The following is a 22,548-nucleotide window of genomic DNA, read 5'->3' on the forward strand; positions in this document are numbered from 1 at the left end:
TAAATCCACTTCAAATCACCCATCGTGCCAGTGTATCGCATGACGATATCACACCTTTAAAATCACAACTGAAAATTTCTTCACACAAACACTAAACTGTGGATGACTTTTTTTAAATTTATTGCGATGCATGTTAGTACAGCACAGCTTGCAGCTGAAAATACACGCACCCTCTATGGGAAGCTTTACTAGTCCATATTTATACTAATTCTTGTAATATTCAAAATAATGTTTTGTAATGATGATGATGTCCCTGGAAATTTCTCCAGAAATTAAGATCCACATTAAAAATGACTAAAGTCAACAAAGCACAGGAGATCAGAAGTACATATCATTGAGGTTTTTAATAATCATCAACACATTTATGTACAAAGCAAGCGATGTAATATTCAAATGACCAAAACAAGAAAAAAAAAATCCTAAAATGCATCATCTTGTTTTTTCTTTCATTAAAATAGCTACCTCAGGGATCAAGTCAACCGAATAAGTCTTGTTAAAACTTTCAGATTCCCTCCCACAGTTAAACAGCCCTGGGCATGGGAGGAAGACAAAGCCAGATGGATTCAGAAATATTCCTCCCTCTAATGAAAACAAATGAATTATGAGTGCAAGATTTTTGTAAAACCAGCAAAAAACCAAAAAGAAAAAAAGAAAAAAAAGAAGCTTGTCCCTGTCAGTTTTCCCAAGAGCACCAAGTTTGTCTTTGTTCTTCAGTTAGGGACAAATTAATTCTATGAAACATGTTTTCCTGGCCCACATAATACAGGATAATGTAATAGCATTTACATGGAAAGCAAATATTAAATGTGATGAAATTAAATCAAAAGGGTTTGTTGGGCGTTTCATGTTTGCACGATACACTTTTCTTAATATCAATTCACTCGTATTTGCCACCTGAGTACAAGACGTGTACATTTCAAGCGGCTATAGTTCTTTCTTCAAAACAAGCACATTGAGAGAAATAACCTGATTGTCAAATACACAAAAACAGAGCATCGTCAACTCATTCTACAGTATTAGCCATGCGCTAGCCCCAGCTCAGTACAATAAAACCATACCTTTCTTGGTACTGACATGCCATGTCTGCCTCTTAAAAAAAAGGCCCATAAACACAAACAACTGACATTTAAATGTGTAAACTAAAAACCTGATAAACCTGTACTGATGAACTCTATAAATATGCACCCCTCTTTTTTCTCATCAGGAAACCTTCTCAACCGTTTCTGCCTGTGATCTAAATTTAGGATATTCACCACTTGTCTTAAGTACCTCTAAGACAGCCCATCAATCTGCACTGCTTGACATGCCTGACAAACGGCACTTGTTGCCCTACTGATGGAAAAATAACCTCCCCTTTCAAAATTTCAAGCAAAACATGTTCCCAAGTTCAAAACATCCCAACAAAGCCCAAATGAAAGACCAGGACAGAATCAAAGATCAGCTTGGTGCTATAAAAACAGGGGGGGAAGGGGGAGACTCACACCCAGGGCAGTACAAACTGAATTAGTCATGTTTAGTGAAATGAAATTCCTTTTTCATTGCCACAATTCAAGCACTCTTTTTTTTTTTTTTTTTTGGGCAACCTATATATTCAAATGACTCTTTCCTTCAAAAGAACCTGTGGTTACTCTCTCACCCTGGAGATCCAAGCTTATTAAAACACGTGAGGATCTACTATCTCTAACTTAATATGCATTATTTATTTATAAAATCAGGGACTAGAGATAACCGAGGGAAAAATACAGCAGAACAAGGAAACAGTCTCCACTGAACACAATTCTTAAGAAAGCATGAAGGTAAAACAAATGTAGAGAAACTTGGAGGCAGTTTACAAAAACACTTGCGCCACTAGTTTGGTTTGTTTCCTCTTCAGTCTTTACAACAGTGACTGCTTGCATAAGCAGAAACACTGAGGTGTTGGTGGTGAAAGTCGCTATGTACAAACACACACGCACACAGTACAGTCATCCAACCGTTGCACGCCCCAGAGTCCCCAGTTTTCTCAGCAGCATCACCGGTTGAATTCTGGTTGTATCTCACTCCGACAAACCGGGGAGCAGAGAGGGGCAGTGGCCAGTACTCCTATGTTGTGTATGACAACTATAGTCCTCCTCCACTCAGTCAAGTCATCTGGCTAACAGAGAGAAAAGTCCTCTTGGGGGGAAAAAGACAAAAAAAATGTTTTCCTTCAGTCTTTCGAGGGAAGAGGCTGTATAGAGACAAAGACAGAGGAAAATATAAATGTATGGTAGTTTGTCTAGTTTGATTAATTGACAAAAATCACAAAACTGATTAAATAATCAGGAAACAAACTGATTAAATATGCACAAAAACAGGGCAGTAATGTGCATTTATTTTTTCTGAATTATTTGGTTTGGTATGAACTGTTCTCAGGTCGGTATACCCTGTGAGCTTAAACTATAATAGCTCTACTGATGTTGACGTGCTTGTGTTCTAAATTAGTACTAAAATTAGAGCGGGCGCTCCACTCAGGGCGTTTTGGCAGTGCACAAGTTGTTGTCCACCAGCTATAGACTAAAAGCTGCATGCCTTTCCAGGCTAATGTATGACCTAGTGCCTAAATATTTGCATGAACAAAAAGAACATATTTAGAGGTCTCCGTTGCTATGGGGAACACAAATAGTGTCATTTACAAGAACAAAAGTAAAATTTATATTTTCAACTGTAAGATGAGCAGCTATAATAGTAAATGTGCAATTTTTAAAGATGAAATTGCACAGTTGGCTTTAGTGATTTAGTAATGTATAGTTAAAACAAAGAACTTGTGAACCCTTTGGAATTGCCAAGATTTTAAAGTGATTAATTGTAAATGAGGCCCGACTTCATCAGAGTCACAATTATGGACAAACAATCAGCCCACACTAATCACAGCAAACAGTCAGATGAAAATCAGACACATTATTCATAATCACTTTTAAAATGTTTGTAATTTCAAAGAGTTTACAAGTCATTCCTTAGAAAATAATGAATGCTACACCTTTCTTAATGTACAACACGGACACTTCACATTTGTAGCATTTGATGGGCTACAACTTTGTGTCATTCAGTTATATAAAAATTAAATTAAAAAATGTTTATTTGATGGAGCTTAATGATTAAGCTGCTGAAAGGTGTTGCAGCACATAGCAGAATGAGGAACCTACAGGAGAATAATGTATAATTTATAAAATTAATATAAAGACGAAGGTACAGACTGATATAGAAATCAAATAAAGACAGAATTTTACCTTGAGGGTTGGGGTGTTTAGCTTTCATCATCTGAGACATGTGGTTTAGCAGTGGCCATCTCCTCCTTGCTATTTGCTATCATCTTACACTTCTACAAAAAAACCAAAACAAAAAACATCAGGTAAAGAATGGTCCATACTTTACATATATGAACCATTACAGAAAAGTCATGGGGTTCAAAAGTAGAAAACACAAGCGAAAGAAATTCTATTGTGTTCTTTGCATGGTGACAAACAACTTCACCTCAATATAACTGAACCCTGAAAAACATTATGTCACTATGTCAAATATTTAATATTCTAACTGCTTTCAATTTGCACTTACTGTTTTGTTTTAGATGGCTATATCCAACACATTATTCTTTCAATAGACACAAACCTACTCAAATAAAAAGATAAATGTACTAGAGTCTGGAACCATTTAAAAGAAATTAATAAATAAATAACAAAAAAACAAAACACCGCACTTCAATATTTTCTGTTCCACATGATTTCAGAAAAACAGCAACGTCAATCAAAATCTGAAGCAAAACCACACGTTTACCTCAGTAAGCTCTTTGATGGTATGTATGTTAGCCTGCTGAGTGACTTTCCTCTTGGCTTCCTCGATGTGGTCCAGGTTAAGAGATGGTGTTGGTGGGACAAGGCACGGGGGAGGCTTGTTAGTTATTGTAGGAAGTGGAGCAAGGGGAGGCATGGCCGCCAGAGCACCCATGTTGGTCAAGGCAGCGGTCATAGTAGCTGCTGTCATACTTGCCACAGCAGCACTCATAGTGATATTTGACATGCTGGGTATTCCTGGAATATTTGGTAACCCCATTGGACCCATGTTGGGCATATTCGGCATGTTCGGCATTCCCATGCCCATTGGAAGGGGCAAAGGTAAAGGTAAGGAGATCGGGGAAGGAGATGGAGTAGGCAGAGGGAGCTGAAGGATGGCTTTTGGTCGAAGACTCTCAGGAATTGGAACCCCGGCCTTGGCACACATGGCAGCAGCATTAGCCTTGGCTATCTCGAGCAACTGATCCTTATCTGAGGAAAGGAGGGTAAAAGATTGACAGAATGAGGGGTAACATATTAGGGCAAAGGAAGCTTAGATAAAAAAATGAAATTAAGAAACAAAACCTCTTGCATATGTGGAGCACAAAAAGAAAAATCATGTAAACATGTTGCATAAATGTTTAGAAATATAACATCAAAATGTCTTACCCAGATCAGTCAGCCGTGGAGGAGTCTTGCTGGTGCTGCGTCGTGTCCGGGACCCTGAGCGACGTTGTTTGCGGAGGATGAGAACTGGAGAGTGGCTAGGTTCCCTCTTCCACCTGTCTCGTCTGTCAAAGGATCGACTGCGAAATACTGGGCGCCTCCCTCGACCCCTCGACCTTGACCTGCGTCTACGATCCGGTGAACGAGATCTGGATCGCCTGCTTCTGTCTCCTGATCTGGACCTTTTTCTGCGGCCAGTGGAGCGACTCTTAGAGCGCTTACTCCTTTCTGTGGACTTCCTCCTTCCTCTGGGATTTGGTGAGCGTGAACGAGATCGCCTCCTGCGGGTTGGAGAACGGGACTTGGACCGGCGCGTTTTGGTTCGTGACTTGGACCGTGAGCGCTTGCGTCGCATGGCAGACCGTGACCTTGATCTCCGACGACGGGCAGGGCTCCGAGATTTGGACCGTCGCTTCTTCCTCTCTGATGGAGAAACAGATTCTCTTTTCTTCACTGGAGACTTGGACCTAAGGGAAGGTAAATGATAAGACTGATAACCGTACACTGTACTCACATTTAATATCTGTACACAGTCCAACAGTTTAACAACTACAGAACAAGCAAGAGGGAGAGATTTCTCTCTTTTACTATTTTGGTATCATGTAATACCACAAAACAAACCTGGACAGTTTTCTTCTGGATGTAGACTTTGATGCTGAACGCCGAGGTGATGAAGTTGAACGAGAAAGTTTTCTGTGCTCCGCAGGTGAGGGAGATGGGGAAAGCTGCTTTTTCTGTACTTCTGGAGATGCTGAACGTGAGGAGCTTCTCTGGCTTTTGGATCCCGTTTTAACTGGAGATTCCTCTTCCTCATCTGAGCCTTCTGAACAATCTGACCCATCCGTGCCAGTGCCAGGCTCTTGAGAAACAGACCTGGACCTGGAAGCATCTCCCCCTTTTTGAGGAGAATCTGAACTTGTCCGATTAACAAGCTCATCCTGCAACTTTTCTGAAGAATTCCCAATTTCAGAGCTGGAAGATGTTGCTGGGAGTACCGGCTTCCAAGCACCTGCAACGTCAATGACATATTATATGAAGATATGCACATTTGCATAAACTAAACCAATCAATCAATCAATCAATTAAATGAATTACTTGAATCTAATGATAAGTAGGGGCAATATATGAATTGGGACACTTGTATGAAGATAAATACATCTGGAGAAAAACATTGGTTTTCATGGCTTACTTAAATATTTTGAAGGGAAAAGGTCTCACCTTCTGTAGCTGCAAGTCCTCCATTTTCCCCAGCAACCTTAAGCAAGGAGGGCTTCTTCTGTTTAACTGGGGAAGGAGATGTGGATCTGGCTGGAGATGAGCTGTCAGAAAGCCCACCACTTGACTCAGACCTAGACCTGCAGTCGGCAGACTCAGATTTAGACTTTGATCTCCTTCCACTCTTCCTAGGAGTTTTGGACCTCCTTTTGCTAGGCGGTGGTGAATGTGACTTTAATCGGTGTCTTCGAGACAATGAGCGAGACCTAGAGCGTCTACTAGACCGTGGCGGTGAACGGTTTCTCTTAGCAGGGGAACGAGAGCGCCTTCTGACTGGAGACCGGGATTTAGACCGCCGTCTGGGGGGAGGGGTCCTGGATTTTGTCCGTTTGCGGGGACTCCTGGATCTGGAGCGACGACTGCGCTTAAGCACTACAATAGAACGTGACCGAGTTCGTCTGCTCCTGCGGACCGACCGAGATCTTGAACGACGGGATCTGGGGAGTGGTGATCGCTTGCGCCGAGACAAGGATCGACTCCTGGAGCGTCTCCCTCCAGTACGTCTTGCTGGTGACCGTGATCTGGAGCGGCCAAAGGGACGTCTGGATCTAGAGTGGGAGCGGCGGGGTCTAGTGATTGAACGTGACAGCGAACGTCTGCCAACTCCACCCCCTCGTCGAGGTGAGCGGGCCCTGGAGTGCCGCGTGCCTCCACGGGAACGGGACTTTGACCTTCGACTTCTCCTCGGAGACCGAGACAGAGATGGTGACCTCCGCCTGTCACGTTTAGGGGACCGTGATATCTTTCTTTTTGGAGACGGAGAAGGATGACGACGCTTTGGGGAAACAGATAGGGAACTCCTCCGCCGTTTCGGAGACCTGGACTTCCTTGGAGACTTTGACACTTTCTTTTTAGGGGTGACAGAGTGAGAAGTAGATCGGGACCGACGGCTTACTCTTTTCGGAGACTTGCGGGGGGGAGACAGTGACTTCGTCTGGGATTTAGGGGTCTCGGAGCGGGACCGAGAACGGGCGTGCTTTATAGGACTTGCAGATCGTTTTCCCTTTGAGGTTGACCTGGAATGGGTTCTTGACCGTTCTTTCACTAATGATGTTGTCTGAGACTCCTGCCTGCTGGGACTACGTGATGGTGACCGACTTGGGCCTGACTCAGACTTCTTTATTTCTAGGGTTCTGGAAGGTGAAGGAGAATTACGCAATTCATCCTCCGTGACTTTCGCCCTCTGAATTGAATTTGTCTGATCTTTCAGTACTGGGTCATCTCTTTGAGCAGCACCTTCCTGTTTTGGGATTATGTCAGGCAATTCCTGGGCATGGCTGAATGTACCATCTCCCTGACTGCACTCTGTTTTAACTTTAACTGTTGCCATCTGGACTGCTTCTTCCTGGTCTACAGAGGGTGATCTCATAGGCTTCTCCTCCAATTCATTAACGTTACTGTCCTGCGCCTCAGTTGTGGGCACATCGATATCTGATGTGTCTTCTTTTTTGACCCCAAGCAATGCAGATTTCTGCTCAATGATGGGAAGGGGTTTCTCCTCCCCTCGTTTGCCTTTTGGAACCAGTCTGGATACTGGTTCTTTGAGGTCAGATGCCACAGCTGGAGAGTATTTACCACCACCAGATGCTTTGCCTCCTTCACCTTCAGAGTCTGAACCTGAGGCAGAGCTGCTTTCAGAAGGGGAGCGAGATGGGGATTTCTTTTCCTGCTTTTCATCTTTCTTTCTCTTTTTTTTCTTCTTTTTAGCTGCATGCCTTTTTTGCTTTTTGGATTTTGTCTCTCCCTCTGTATCAACACGATCTGAAGAAAATCACGATTTAGAAAGAAAAAAAAAAAAAGAGTTGACATTAAACCATTGCTTTTTAAGCAATCATCAATTATAGCCATGTCTGACTTTCTCCTACCTGTAATTGGATCCTTTTTGCTTTCTTCCTTGATTCCTTGGTCTCCAACTCCTGCAGCTGCTGCCAGTCTGGCACTAAAAATACAACAAAAACTAAGTTAAAGAGATTTTTACTGGTTAATCTGTTAAAAAAAATTAACACAAAATTCAGCTATTCTATCAAAAAAAGGTTCACAGACAGAGTGAAAATTTATTGGAATAGCACACTTAATTGATTCAGAATTCAGTAAGTCTTTAGTCAAAGGCAAAACCTGCTACTTTTATGCTCAGATGTATAGATCTGTTAACTGGCTTTGAAGTGGAGGTCACCCTAATTGCAACCATGGGCTCATTTAGACAAAATTGATTTGTCATGAGTGTTTTAAAAGAGATGCAGACAGCGTTATATTCATGCAATTTCAACTGAATGAATGGTACCAACAAAAGAAAGATAACAATATGTAGATATAGACTTTTAGAAAATTCAGATAATGTGCACGTGTCTGTTCTGCACCAAGGTTTAGAGAGGACACAGATCATTGGTTGTTGAGGTAGCTGATTAAATGTTGTGATTCCTCTCAAACTGCTCATCAAAAGAAAACAGATCCATCAAAAATCTTTATAATTCATGCAGTCTGTGCCCAACAAAAAAGGCACCTTGTGACTTTTCTTAGAAAAGCTTCCTATTCAATATAGGACATTTTTTAAAACAACTTCAACTTTTATCTTATTTTAGTGGTTTACAATTTCAGTTATTTCTACTTACATTGAAAAAAAAGAAAAGAAAACTGCAACGTCTACGTGTTATTTTAGTCAGATTACATTTGTCTACAATTATGACTTACATAATGAACAATCACATCTTAAAATTTAAGATTGTAAATAATTTCCAATGGTTTGAATACAGCATTTTCCCTGGTCAAATGTAGCCCTTCACAATAGTAAGCATGAATCAGTCCATGTACAGTAACGGCAAAGAGTCATCTACAGAAATCTAAGCACTTCTGATAAATAAAACTTATTATTTTGTTTTGGAAAATTAAACTTTTATTAATCAACTGCTTTTGTATACAAGAAAAAAAAACCTAAATATTAAGTAATGTACAATTTTTACTGTGCCAACTTATTAAGTCTCAGAGACTATTAGATTTAGTTTAGAATTTTAAATTTTCCCAACCTGGCTCTGGTGGTCCTGACAGGTCTCGGTGGAGGTGGAGGCTCAACATCTGACTCGGCACCAGATTCTGAACTACTCTCCTTCTCGCCCTTCCTCCGCCTCTTCTTCTTCTTGCTCTTGTGTTTTCTGTGTTTCTTGTTTTTCTTGTGGGAAGGCTCAAGCTCTTCCTTGGCATTCATGTCATCTTTCTCAGGTGCCTCCTCCTCACCTGCACAGTGAATCCAATATTTCAAATTACACAAGTCTTTGACAAACAGAAAATGAAAAATCTACAGCAAGCAGATACCATTTAGTTATGTTTACAGATATTGGTTAGCACCAGCATCACACTTGTCTGTCTGAATTCATTTGAACAAGGATTTCTATGAACAATGACAAATCTTCAGCTCTGCTAGAGAAAAGACATTTGCACACATAAATTACTGACAATACCCAGAGAACCATGTTGGGTAATTTACCACTTTTCATGTATAGTATTTTTTTTAAGGCAAGAGCACCCAGTAAGAAGGGTGATGGCCACACACTCTCTGTGAATTCACTCAACAATTACCTGCCTAATTCGAACACTTTTGTAACAAAACATCACACAGACTTTGTGCTCCAAACTGGACTTTGTTTCCACGGAGCTGGCATCTTGAATATCCTGTTCAATGTCAAATCCAACACTGGGTGAAAACAGTTCAAGAGAAAACCAGAACCATCTAGAGAGAGGGTTAACTGTAACCAACTCTGTACATGGTTCTGGGGAATGCCAGATGGTGTTCAAGAGCGCTGGTCAAGCCTAATGAAGCATGAGATACTCTGAATGTTCAGTCTGTTTTGATAACCTTCTTCAGCCAGTTTCAAGCATCTAGTAGACTGGATGAGCAGCTGATCAATGATACTGACAGAACAGCAGGCAGCAAAACCTGAGCCCAAACAACTACATCATTCCCAACAGGCTTTAAGGTTGTGTTTCCCATACACTTGGAATACAAGGATTGACATCTCATTCACAATTTAGTTTTCACTGGCAACTACTTGACTGTTCTTTGGAGATCACAGCCCACCCAAACAACTATCAAATTACAGTGCATACCTAGATAGTAGCTTTACCTATTTGAGAGAATACTAGCTCTAATTATTGGTAATTATTTTACCCAAGATAAAAGACGACTTTTTGGCAGCTGCAGTGGCGTTTGGTTCTACATTTTCCTGTTTGTACAATGTAAACACATTTTTACCAATCAGATGCCTGCTTATTGTTTATTAGTGATAGGCAAACAGCTCGGATCAATACTACCACCATCTGGCACTAATAGGACATTACATCTTACACAGCATTGCAAAAGAACAATATTTTCAGACGAAACAGTCATGTAAACCATTAAAAAATTTTTTGTATTTTAATAATTTAATCACTATTCAAATATTCAACAATGATCATATTTGTGTCCATGCCTAATAACAAGCAGTGTTTCCAGTGAGTCACTCTCGTTCTGAACAGATCATTATTTGTTGGGAAAATAACTAATTAACTGTAAACAGACTAATTAATCATTTAGTTATCTTCATGTCAATGGGCCTGCTATGTGCAAAGGGAAGTAAAGGGCTTTACACAAAGAGAGGAGCATATGGTGAAACAGAAAAACACAAGGTGAAACGAAGACCAGAGGAGAGAAACTAGCACAAATACTGTGGTTAATCCCTCCCAAAAATGAAGACTACAAGGCATCTTCAATCATGCAGTGAGACCAGTCCAACATGGAGCTTTACAGAAATTAAAAGCAACTTGATTTTTTTTTTGTAAATGTATTTTAAATTTCACATAAATTAGAGATAACAATAAATATAAGTTATATTTTATTCATTTCACATAAATTTACTGAGGCACAGACTGAAACTTTAACACTGAAATCTGTGGGGCAAAAACAAACGTAAACAAAATGGGTCAAATCTGAACAGATTCGGACCTCTTTGGGGCTTGTGCATCGCTTACCTGAGGGGATGTCCACTGCACACTCCATTATACTGTTGTGCTGATCTTGTAAAAGATTCTTTCAATGTCACTGGTGTGCTGTTCCCTCTCTCAACTGTAGGGAGAGAAAAAAGGTAATTTAACGGGAGCAACAAACGGATGCCATACCAACAGAAGTATAGATTTCATCACCATACTTTAGTATACATTTTGGTAACGCTACTGCAAACTGCTAGTATTTTATGAAAACTTTCTGCTGATTTGGAGCAAAACAGTAATCACTGGTTGTTATGAGTCAACCGCTGTTGATGACTAAATACCATTTAATACCATTTAAGTGGTATTCACGTATCTAATAAAAAGCAGCCCGATCTAATTGGTTTTAAATGTCGTGGGAGAAATATTCTTAATGCCTAACATGAGTCTGAAGAAAAATTTGATTTACTACACTTGTGTTTTATTTTCCCCTGCAATTATCCAAAGGTATAAAAACTGCCCCAAAGTAATCAGTTGGGCTGTGATTAAAGCTGCTCTGTTTTTCCTAAAACAAAAGAAAGAAAAAAATGCTTAAACAGACACTGTGTACTCTACCCAGTCCCCATGGCAAGCCAACTTAATGCTCCCTCACAAATAATATAGCCATGGTGCGATAAATATTGATTTTGATTTCCATTTTACCAAAACAAATGAATTATTTGAGAATAGCCTTCTACTAGGAAACTAAGGTAGCTCATCTATGAAAAAGGATATAAACTAGTACATCAAAATCAGACAATATTCTGAAAGAAAAACAGAATAGCTTGGCCTATATTTAACCACAAGTTTTAGACCATCAAACGGCCATCTTCCTACATTTCTCTAATTTTTAAAAAGACTGACGATTAACACTTAAGTCCCTTGTCTTGAGCAGCAACTTCCATATTAAAACTGGTATATTTCTGGAAAATTATCAATTAACACTCTTCAAGATGACTCTGGAAATAAACAATGAAGTATCAACCAGAAAAATCAACATAGAAAACACAGATTTAGCAGATGAGTATCCTTCAATATTTACATGTCCAAAGAACAAAACATTGCTCTTTTATTCCACTACTCAAGAAAGTGGTTTTCTAGCACTTCCAGTAATATGTCTACTACAAGCCAATATCATAACCCATTTAGGACATAATAACCAGAATCAGGTAGTTTACCCTTGCTGTCTACCAAACAAAGGTGAATCTGAATTGTGAAGGCAAACATATTTCAAAAGTATTCAACAGTATAACTTAGCCACGTAGTTTTAAGCAATAATGCTTCGTTAGCCAAAATCTAAGATCAACAGACATCTTAAGTAACATCTGAAAAACGATTCTATAAATCTTTTGCAATCAGGTCCCAATTGCTTATTAGAGGCTTTTAATTCGTTTTTTTCTTTCCATTAAACTCTGCACATTACTCACGGACGAAGTGGTTTTGTAACGCTAAAGCTTTAACAAAGCCATCAGTAGTGCCAGCATGGATACATAACCTGCGAAAAGCACCGATGTTCACAAACATTATTAATAACGCCACTTTCGGGACGTAAAGGCTTCACTTAAGGATACGTTCAGAACTGGTTACTTCAACGAAAACAAAGACGATACTACGCTAAGATGCACACGGTGTTAAATAGCTAACACGTTTAGTGGACGTTACGTTTCTCTATTAAAGCTAAGGCTAACGCCAGAGAACACATTATTTTTGGATTCAGTTACCTTGAGCTAGTTTAGTTCGCCTTTCAGCAACAGATAGATTATACTACAGTTTTGATTAACTGCGTAATACAACCCTCCTGTACTCGCAGACCAAAAGTTAAATGAATGGCGAAAGCAAGGAACACAAAGTTTCAAACTGCGACAGTTCGTTAACACGTTAGATAAGCCGCTGTCGGGCCTGCGCTGCTAAGGGTAACATTCATTCACAGATGACTGCAGCTGGTAGCTCCTAGTTAACGTTAGCTTACTTTTAAAGAACAATAATTCCGCTGTTTGTCAAACTATTATTCCCTTTAACCTAAACGCTTACTAGCTAGGCAACACGGAAGCAGTAAAAGACAACTATACTGCCTGCACACCTCGGCCTCAACGTCGGCTCATTGCCCGCTTGCTCTCCAGCGAGGACATTACCGCTAGCCATAGCATGCTCGTTAGCTAGTTTGCTAATCACTTGGCTGCTACTTCTTTCAACAAAACAGATTAGTTCGTTCGTTCATCATACAGCCCATTCAGTGACGCAAACTTACACGGTTAATGTTGGATGGCCGCGCTTCCCGCGTAGAGGATGCCAAATGAATGCAAATTGCCCGAAGCTAAGAAGTCACTGAATATGCTAACCGTAGTCGTTAGCCAACTAGATGCCCCGCCATGATGGGGAAGGTATCCCAACATGCCATGCTCCGCGGGTTTGAATGGCGGCGTCACTGTCTCCTAGGCAACTCCAAGCGTAGCCAAATGCATTAAAACTTGAGATGATTATATCTCGGCGTTTTCCTATTTATTAATTACTTTAGCATACAGTGCAAAAAAAAAAAAACCTAACTCTATAGCCATATCGTGTACATAAGTGGTGAAATTTAGTCCACTGTACACATAGTTTAAGCATGTAGTTTGAGCTACTCTCTTGAACGATATTTACTCAACAAACTTGGATTTTGGTTTTGATACACTTCTGCTGATATTTGTTTAGAAATATTTTCGGCCTGAAGTGTTTTTCATAATTTTTCCAGAATTTGGTATGAATAGAAAGCTACATTTATTTTTAAGATTTTTAATAAATAGCCTTCATAGACTCTTGTATCCATTCAATTTGGGGGGGGGCTGTTAAAACATATATTTAAGCCACCGTCCTCTCTTTGAATCGTCTTTGGATTTCAACAGGGATGCATAGGTGGTCTATCACAGAAACGTTTCTTTGAGACATGTATTCACTTTGAAAATCAGAGCCAAACAGAATCAGGGGCAATGCTTTGACAAGAGGAACGAATGATAAAGTGGAACACCTAATCCCACTAATGAGGAATGACACGCATTAAAAATGTCCTTAAAATGAATGTTAAAAAACCTTCAAATCAGTTGCGGGTCTGTGTGAACGTGGACTAATTATTCGGAAATATCAAGACAAATTAAAGTCGTGTTGATAAAGTTGTTTTAACTTACTTACATGTCATGCCAACAGTCTAGTTTAGTGCATAATTATCGCGTAATAACGCTTGTTTTTATCCTGTGACAGAAGGAACTGAAAAGGCTGTGTGCTTGTGCTTTTATTCTGATAGGATTGGCCCGGAAGTGCCGTTGCAACCTTGCATTGTGTGTCAGAAAGCGAGTTCTTGCAAGTTCAACTTAATGTTTTTACTTGAGAATTCTCCAGCTGTCAACAGACATGAAGAAGAGATTTAACATCAACCTGGACGATTCTGCTTTCACTAAAGAAAGAACACCGGTCTGTATTTTGCTAAAAAATAAGTTCACGGTTACGTAGCAGGCTTGCTAGCAAACGAGTCTTCAAGCATACAATTTAAATTTTTAACGTAAGATTCACTTATAAATTAGCTATAAAAACGTATCTATAAAAGGTTTTCGTCAGGTGGATTTCCAAATTCGTGAATGGTAGTTTTATATTATTTAATTCATAGTTAAATTATCGGTTCTCAGAGAGTATTTCATTGTGATTGCTTTTCAGCCAAAGCCACAGTTTCAACTCGCTTCCAAAGTTGGACAAAGCACTTCAGCTTCAGCTACCACAAAGCCTGCTCAGTCAGTGACCCAGCCGGTCTCCTACGCAGAATACATCGTCCAGAGTAAAAGCAATGCGGCTGCTGCTTCACGTAGAGATGCTGCCTCCAAGTTGCCCAGGAGCGATGATGCTGAAGTTACCTGTGTGAGGCAAAGTGAGCCATCTACAGTGTCCTCCAGCACAGAAAAATGTAAAACAGTGCAGGACTTGGCTAAAGGGCCCCATGTCAAACTGAGTGAAGAGGCACAGCAGGCTACCACCGGTCAAACAGAGGGAAGCGGTCAAAGGTCAGAACCGGGCATCAGCTTGGGTCCTAAACCAGTGGGATCTGGGAGCAGCATTATTGTCAGTCCCCGACAGGTATGTATTAAAACTATATAGCTTTGATCCAACAGGTGTATGGTTTACAGAAAACTGTAGCCTCCTTTCATGCATTCCTATTAGTGTCCCAGTAGCTATTTTCTGTGGAGGTTACATTTGTCTGTTGTTCACTGCACAGTGGCAGGGTATAACACCACGTTTGTTTACATTGCTACTCCCGTGTTCTTTTTTTGCTGAGGGAAGTTCAGGAAACAGTCTCGCAGTTCACACTAGAGCAGGGCGATATGACCAAAAATATTTATCACGATATACATTTGAAAATTTGCGATAACGATATAACTGACGATATAACTGACACTAGACAAAATACTTTACAACTCCACAACTTTATTAGTGCAAAAAAAACCCATCAATGTATTTTCACTTAAACAAGCAGCTGTTTTTTATGTGCATTAAAGTTATATAAAAATTTAACAGTGCAAATGCAAATTCCTTGCTGACAGTGGAAATTGGCCGACATATCCTCAGCATAACCATGTATAATATCCACAAAACTTAAAAAGAGGTTATACACACACAATATGATAATATTATGTTGAAGCACAGTATGTATCACTCCGCGAGGCTCCTGCCTACGATAGCCGTAATGCTCCGACAATCCATCAAGCGGTGCGGCTTCGTAGCTTAGCAAAGTCGTACTAAAACATTTGACAGATTTTCGAGCGCCGTGTACCACATAAAATCGTCGATTTTCAGAAAAATCAAAGGATTGATTTTAAGTGTGCCGTATTTTCCAAAAAAAAAAACATGGTAATAACGACGGCCCGCTAGCATGCTCTACCAAAAATAGTGCTTTGTTGTGTATCTGACAGACGAATGCTAAACCAGTTCCACACCACTAAAGTTGCAGCATTTTTACAAACCAATTCTGGTTCATCTGTTTCATTCAACGATCCGCTTTTGCCCTTCTGATTCTCCGTTGCTGCCATGCTTTTTCCACCATGTGCGTATGAAAACAAAGGCACTGCGCATGCGCGTTTTACCCATATTCTATCGCGATATTTCATTTTCTTATCGTTGCCCAACATTGTACCGGTATTACCGTGAACGGTATGATATGGCCCAGCCCTAGTTCACACTATTTTATTACCAGACAGTTAAAGATTTGGCTTGCACAGCTGTGGACTTCTCAGTGTCAAGCAGTCTGCACACGGAGAAGTGAAGTACAATTCATAATTCAAAGTATATATTAGACACATGAAAACAGGAAATAATTGTGATTGGCTATTGATGGGGAGATGCGATGGTTTAGACTTGGCACCCCCTGATTTGTTTTCCTCAGGGTTCTTCCGCATGGCAACGGTCATTAACCTCTAGTCAGGGATCTTGTGAGAAAACCGCTCCCTAACTTACAGTTGTTACCAGGGGTGTTTTATTTTCATGAAGTCAGCTTTAATTGACACAGTGAAGTCTCTATTTCATGTTGGCTATAGGACCCTGTTATCATACACTCAAGGTCAAGTAACCTTTCTTGTCTGATACTGTGTTCTGTAAGTGTGTAGCAATTTACTTTCTACACCCAACTCTTTCTATCTCTCTTAGTTCATCCTTCACAACATGGGGTTAATGCTTTTAATGAGGAGTGTGTCAACTCTATTATGAGCATATATTGCAATCAATGTTGAAAAGACACTTTATATTTAAAAAAAAAACTTATTTCTAACACTACAGAGAGGAAACCCCATTCTGAAGTTTGTTAGGAGTGTCCCATGGGAGTTTGGAGATGTTGTGCCAGATTATGTCTTAGGACAGACAACCTGTGCTCTTTTCCTCAGGTGGGTTTTTGTGCTTCACAAACTCTGTTTATGTGAGCAAGAAAACGTTGTTGTGAACATTTTTTTAAACTTTTTTTCTGTTACTGTAACATCATGTTGTTATAAAAAAAGGTTTCTATGCTTATAGTTGTTGAAAAAAATATGCTTTTTTCCTTTACTTTATATCTATTGTGTATTTTGCTTTGCTTTGATGTTGGTTTATGTTCTTTCTGTTTGTTTGTTTGTTTGTTTTTTGACTCGACATAAAGTCTGAGGTATCACAATCTCAACCCAAACTACATCCATGACCGTCTGAAACAGCTTGGACACACATTCACACTACGAGTGCTACTGGTTCAAGTAGACGTGGTAAGTAAAGATGCTCTTTAGCATTAACCTTGATACTGATTATTTAAAGTATTCTCAACATTCAGTGGCCTGACTTCTTTGTGGTAACTTGGAGATTATTACTATTTATCAAACCATTAGGGGATGCTCTATATCCAATCATTGTCAAAGCCAATTTCTTTACATCAAATCTAATCAAATTAAGATCTTTGAATGGCTGCAGCAGCTATTCTAAGGTGTCATTTCCTCTGATAAAGTAAAATTAGCACATGCTTATGATATACAGTCCAGTTTAGAGTTTTTCTCAATTGTTTTAATGTGTTTATTGTTCTACTTTTATCAAAAACTTACTGACTGCAAAAACGTGAGCCTAATGTTAAGTGTTCAGATTCTAAAAAAGGAATGTAAAGGAGTGTATGTGCAGAAACAACAGCAGTGTGTACAGACGCAATGGGAAATGCTAATGTTGGTGGGGAAGCGTGTTATTAATTTGAGAAAAGCGATGAGAATGGTGTTCCTGATGTGAGAAATGCGTCAAAGCGATTTGAAACTGTAATCACATAAATAATGCATTAAGGCACTTTTTAGGAGTATTACTTTTTTTCTATTTCAAATGCAGCTCCTGCATCTTTTTTAATCATTCAGTACCTCAGAAGCTGTTGAATATTACTCTTGTGAAATCTATATCTGAATAGCTGCAGTTTGTACATATCAGGAAAGGAGGAGTCTGTACAAAGTTTCCTGCTACAGGATTTCAAGACTGATACCATCTTCTTCTTCTCTTTGTTTTCATCTAAATCTTTTACACTTTCTCCGAGCAACTAGAAGCCGTCTTGTGACAGGATCAAAACAGTGGTGATGCAAATTAATTTGCGCTTAAGCTTCATTTTCTTTTGTTGTGCACTACACATCTGTGAAATATCACGACTGGATTTTGCACAGCTGTATGGTATTACATTCAGAATATTTGCACACAGACAGCAGACGTGGGTACACACCTGTGCAGTATCACTTGGTTTTAAAATTGTGTCATTTTCTTGTAACTGGATTACATCTATGCTGAACAGAATTTGCTCTTAAAGTAACTCATTTTAGATCCTGTTTAGATCGACTATAATAAAAGCAGAATCAGTGCACCTACTGCAGTTTGGATCTTTTTATATTTTAATACTTTGTGTCCATCTTTATTTTTCATGACAGACTCAGTCCTCCTCCTCATGGAGTATACTTTTTATTAGCTGGATGGTTTGTACTGCTCTATCCTTTCTCTTTAAACTGGTTCATATTTGTTCGGTTGGATTCAAGTCAGGCAGCATACTTGGCCTGACCTGAAAGGGGCAGGTCATAGTGTTTTTTCCCTCTACTTTAGAAACTCTATTGTGATGTGGGCAGTGTGCCTGGGATCATTATTATGCTGGAATATCCCTCTTCTGCCGGCTTCTGGAGATTAGGAGTCATTGTGTCAGACAGTATTTTGGTACATTCATAGTGCAAACTATAAAGGTCATCTCCCCAGCACCTTTTGCACCAATGTATCCACACCTCATCGAACATGTTGGATCCCATTTGAACTGAACATATTTATATTGTTCTCAACTGCCCATAGAACGTGCTCCCAATATTCATCGGTTTGTTTTGAGGGGGTTTTTCCATGTCCTTTTTTTTTCTCCTCTAAGTTTAATATTACAGTTTTGTACTGAAGAACAAGCAAGTTCTTTTTCTTGGACGCCATCCACTGAGCTTAATGTTATGCATTGTCCTTCACAGCTGTCACAAAAACTCTGATCTCCATTTATAACCCCTGTGCCAAGTCTTAAGTACTTACCCAACTGTTTCTCAGAGCTGGATTGTGCAAGCAGTGCACTGTTGGTGGCATCATTTTAGGAGGACAGCCACTGCAGCTCTGATGAGCGGCACTATGGCTCATTTTGTACCTCCTGATTACTGCTGCAGCAGCTGTGCTTCCACTGATTTTTAGGTTGAAATCAATCTTTCTTTATGTTTTTCCATCTTTGTGGAGCTTCATGTTGAGATTATTCAGTTCCCCTGACAGTTCTTTTCTATGTGGAACCATGATGCAGACATACAGATCAGACAAAACCCACAGGTCCAAAATTGAGAAAGTCCAGCAAAGAGTGTTACTTTTCATAAGAATCACTTATGTCAGCTCAGAAGAATGCAATTACCATAAGGTGATATAATTTACATCATTTATCATTTAAACACTGTTTCAAAGGATTATACTCACCTTTGTTAAATACTGTGTAAACACCTGCCACAGAACTCAAAAGTAAATTTGTGATAGTTCTACAAGTGTTTGTGTCTCCAGGGCCATTTTTTTGCCGCTTTGGGACATCTGGTTAATACTAGAAACAAAATTGGAGGCTTTTAAGCGAGTGAACAACAGAAACAGGGACACAAATTACCTCTGAGTCTGTAACGATAACAGCTGTCAGGTCGGTAACGTCAGCTGGCCTTATGAATTGCTGACAAAAATGTAAACATCCAAAAGTTTTATATTTAACAAGACAGAACAATCTTTGCAGGACATTACAGCTCTCCTTTAGCCGCTTAATGTAAGTGATCAATGCAGATCTACTCATTTGTGAAGTGTATCTTGCCTCAGCTGAATTAGTTTCGCTAACAGTGGTGTAAATGAAGTGTGAAGAGTGCAGCTGGAGACTATTTTTGGCACTGTGTGTAGGAAAATAAAGATCTCAGAGCTGCCAAATAATAGATACTGTGTAAGAAGACTCAGATTTGGGTCAAAATTAAAAAATGTCACAACATCTCAATTTGTAGCAAATCTAAAGCCCTAACGTGACTTCATAAAGTCTTTAAGAATGAATTGTTGTTATTTTTTCTTTTAACCCTAACGTCTCTTCAACTACAGAAAGATCCTCATCATGCGTTAAAAGAGCTGGCTCGCATGTGCATCATGGCTGACTGCACTCTTATCTTGGCTTGGAGGTAAGACTTGCAACTGATGATCAAGAGCAGCGGTCCCCAACCCCCGGGCCTCGGACCGGTACCGGTCCGTGAGTCGTTTGGTACTGGGCCGCGAGAGTTGAGGCTCAGGTGTGAAATGTATGGTTTTCAGGGTTTTTATTGGTTTTCAGCGTTATTTTGTTATCGTTTTTATCGTTAACTCGGTTTTCCTGGGTCTTTTCACGTGTGTTATGAATGAATCTTCTTTTTTTCGGTACCGGTACTAGTTTTATTTTGTTGTATTTATCCGCGACACCTTAAAGGCCGGTCCGTGAAAATATTGTCGGGCATAAACCGGTCCGTGGCGCAAAAAAGGTTGGGGACCGCTGATCAAGAGCACCTAGCAGCTTGCTACAAGACACGTATATAAAATAAATAATCTGTGTGACTCTGGCTCCAGCATCTAAAAACTAGAGCTCGAAGACAAAGTCAAACACTACTTGTCTTTTTAAACGTGTTTTGTTGTTTTCTGTACTTCTCATTTTGAACTGCCAGTCCAGAAGAGGCAGGCCGCTATCTGGAAACGTATAAGTCGTATGAAAAGAAGCCAGCTGACATGCTGAAGGAGCAAGTTGAAAGAGACTACCTATCAAAGGTGTGTGTAGAGTCACCATTTTCTATGTGAACTCGGTGCTTTGTGTGTCTTTTCGCCTACTTGTGCCCATTTAATAAAAGAGATACCATTATAGAAATGTCATGGAAAATATGATAACATGGGATTGTACAGTATTTGCCAAAATCTTGCAGTAGCTTTAAGACCATGAACACTGAAAATGCTGATTGGATTTCTGCTTACTTCAAGGTTACAGATTGCCTGACAACTGTGAAGTCTATCAACAAAACTGATGCCATTACTTTGCTGTCTGCGTTCTCTGTGAGTGCCTCATTTTTCACAATTTTCACTTCAAGTATTAATTAATCATGTTTATTAAATTCCTTTAAAGACTCACTATATATACCACATGAGTTTGCAAAGCCTAAAGGGAGATGTGCAACTTGATTGGTTCATGAACAACTGCAAGTGTCTAATTCTAGGTCAGTCATGTTGTCAGTGGATATGATCCAATAAATAAACAGAGATGATGTATTCTTCAGTCTGTAGAAGGAATCATCAGTGCCTCTAAGGAAGATTTGGTTGTCTGCCCAGGCCTTGGACCACAAAAAGTGAGGAAAACACATGTGCTGAGTGTAAATATACACCGCGTAGATGAAGTGTTTGATGACTTAACATGTTGACATTTTGTGTTTACAGGCAAGACGACTCTTTGACGTGCTCCATAAGCCCTTTCTCAAGGCAAAGACAAAAGACAGCTGAGACTTTTTTACCAAGAATGTGATATGCTTCTGACAACAGTTCTACATTTTTGATCATCATGTTGAACATCAAACTAAAACACTCAGGAGGACTGAATACTACAAAGTCTATCGATTTACAGAGTTAATGGAGAAACATGTTTATCCCGTACAAACTCAACTAGACCTCAATATTCATGCCATGGCTTTTCTTTTGTGGATTCTTGACATGAACTGGTTAGTTTGAAGTGGCCCATCTTTAAAATGTACCTTCTTCCTCGCTGGAATCAGTGGATGTGTTTTAGGAATTTAAGTTGTGAACTGTTTGAGCTTCAAACTTATGTATTTTGTTTTTTTTATTTCTGTGTGTAACACACATGCACGTGTGTTATTAATTTGTATAATTTGTTAATAAATATTTTTGTTATATTTTGGTTTTTACATTATTTTATTTTTAACTGTATAATATATCTTTATATTTCATTGCAGACACACAAGACAACAATGATTTTGCTTGAATCTCTGCAGAAAGTGCACTGGAATGCTTTAAAAAAAAAATCTCAAAAAAAGGAATAAACAAGGCAACATTCTTTTTAAAGTCTTATATAGAGGTATGGATAAACTGGCGACTTGTCCAGGATGCCCCTTGCCCTTTTTATAGCTTTTATGATCTAAGTTTTTGAGAAAGTGGATGGAAGGATATCTAAAATTCTTTGAGATATCCAGCAGTATATTAAATCTGTTTTATCTTCTTGCAAGTGGACATAACATACTCTTTGGTTTTGCTGTGTCCATTAAGCCACTTTAAATCAGCTATAAAGAAAATTAAACAAGAAATAGAGATTATTTTCACATCTTTTGGTTCTTTTTTGTAAGAGAAAGGTAACCCATATGGAGGTTTGGGGGTATTTTTTAATGTATTTGCATAAATGGTTCAGGGTTATTTTTAATCAAGAACCTAAAGATTAAATTTGAGGCAACAGGAAAAGCGTACAGATCAAAAAATACATTTTTTTATACCCTCAAGTCATTTTCTTTTCAGTCAAACATTTTTGTCAAGTTAAATTATGAAATTGTGAAATTCTATTCTTTGGTCTTTCAGTGAAGGGCCTCTTCCCATCGCTTTAGACAAGCTTCAAGTCGGCCTGTGTTAACCAGTTACTTAACATAATATTAACCTAGAGGCCATTTGGGAATAAAAGTGAATGTGACACCAGAAGAAAGACGAAAATACAACTGTGAAACAAACCAAATTTGAAGACCAA

The 22,548-nt window shown here is 39.3% G+C and overlaps 2 protein-coding genes across 2 annotated transcripts; one reads left to right on the plus strand and one right to left on the minus strand.

Annotated features, from left to right (window-relative positions):
- Positions 1–324: 324 nt before the first annotated feature.
- sona (SON DNA and RNA binding protein a) lies at positions 325–13,176 on the minus strand. The gene is made up of 10 exons (XM_063498167.1): positions 13,030–13,176; positions 10,788–10,881; positions 8,810–9,017; positions 7,655–7,728; positions 5,733–7,550; positions 5,136–5,523; positions 4,458–4,981; positions 3,793–4,280; positions 3,249–3,340; positions 325–2,209 (listed from the first exon to the last, which is right to left on the minus strand). The coding sequence occupies exons 2-9, from the start codon at positions 10,813–10,815 to the stop codon at positions 3,266–3,268; spliced, it is 3,603 nt and encodes a 1,200-aa protein (XP_063354237.1). The 5' UTR covers positions 10,816–10,881; positions 13,030–13,176; the 3' UTR covers positions 325–2,209; positions 3,249–3,265.
- Positions 13,177–14,070: 894 nt separating this feature from the next.
- On the plus strand, positions 14,071–21,646 carry ercc1 (excision repair cross-complementation group 1). The gene is made up of 9 exons (XM_063498821.1): positions 14,071–14,225; positions 14,466–14,879; positions 16,572–16,675; positions 16,924–17,023; positions 19,896–19,972; positions 20,486–20,585; positions 20,793–20,864; positions 21,086–21,154; positions 21,243–21,646. Exons 1-9 carry the CDS (start codon positions 14,166–14,168, stop codon positions 21,303–21,305), a joined length of 1,059 nt encoding a protein of 352 aa, XP_063354891.1. The 5' UTR covers positions 14,071–14,165; the 3' UTR covers positions 21,306–21,646.
- Positions 21,647–22,548: the final 902 nt, after the last annotated feature.

This window comes from Pelmatolapia mariae, linkage group LG16_19 (genome assembly GCF_036321145.2).
Source record: "Pelmatolapia mariae isolate MD_Pm_ZW linkage group LG16_19, Pm_UMD_F_2, whole genome shotgun sequence".
NCBI classification, from domain to species: Eukaryota; Metazoa; Chordata; class Actinopteri; order Cichliformes; family Cichlidae; genus Pelmatolapia; species Pelmatolapia mariae.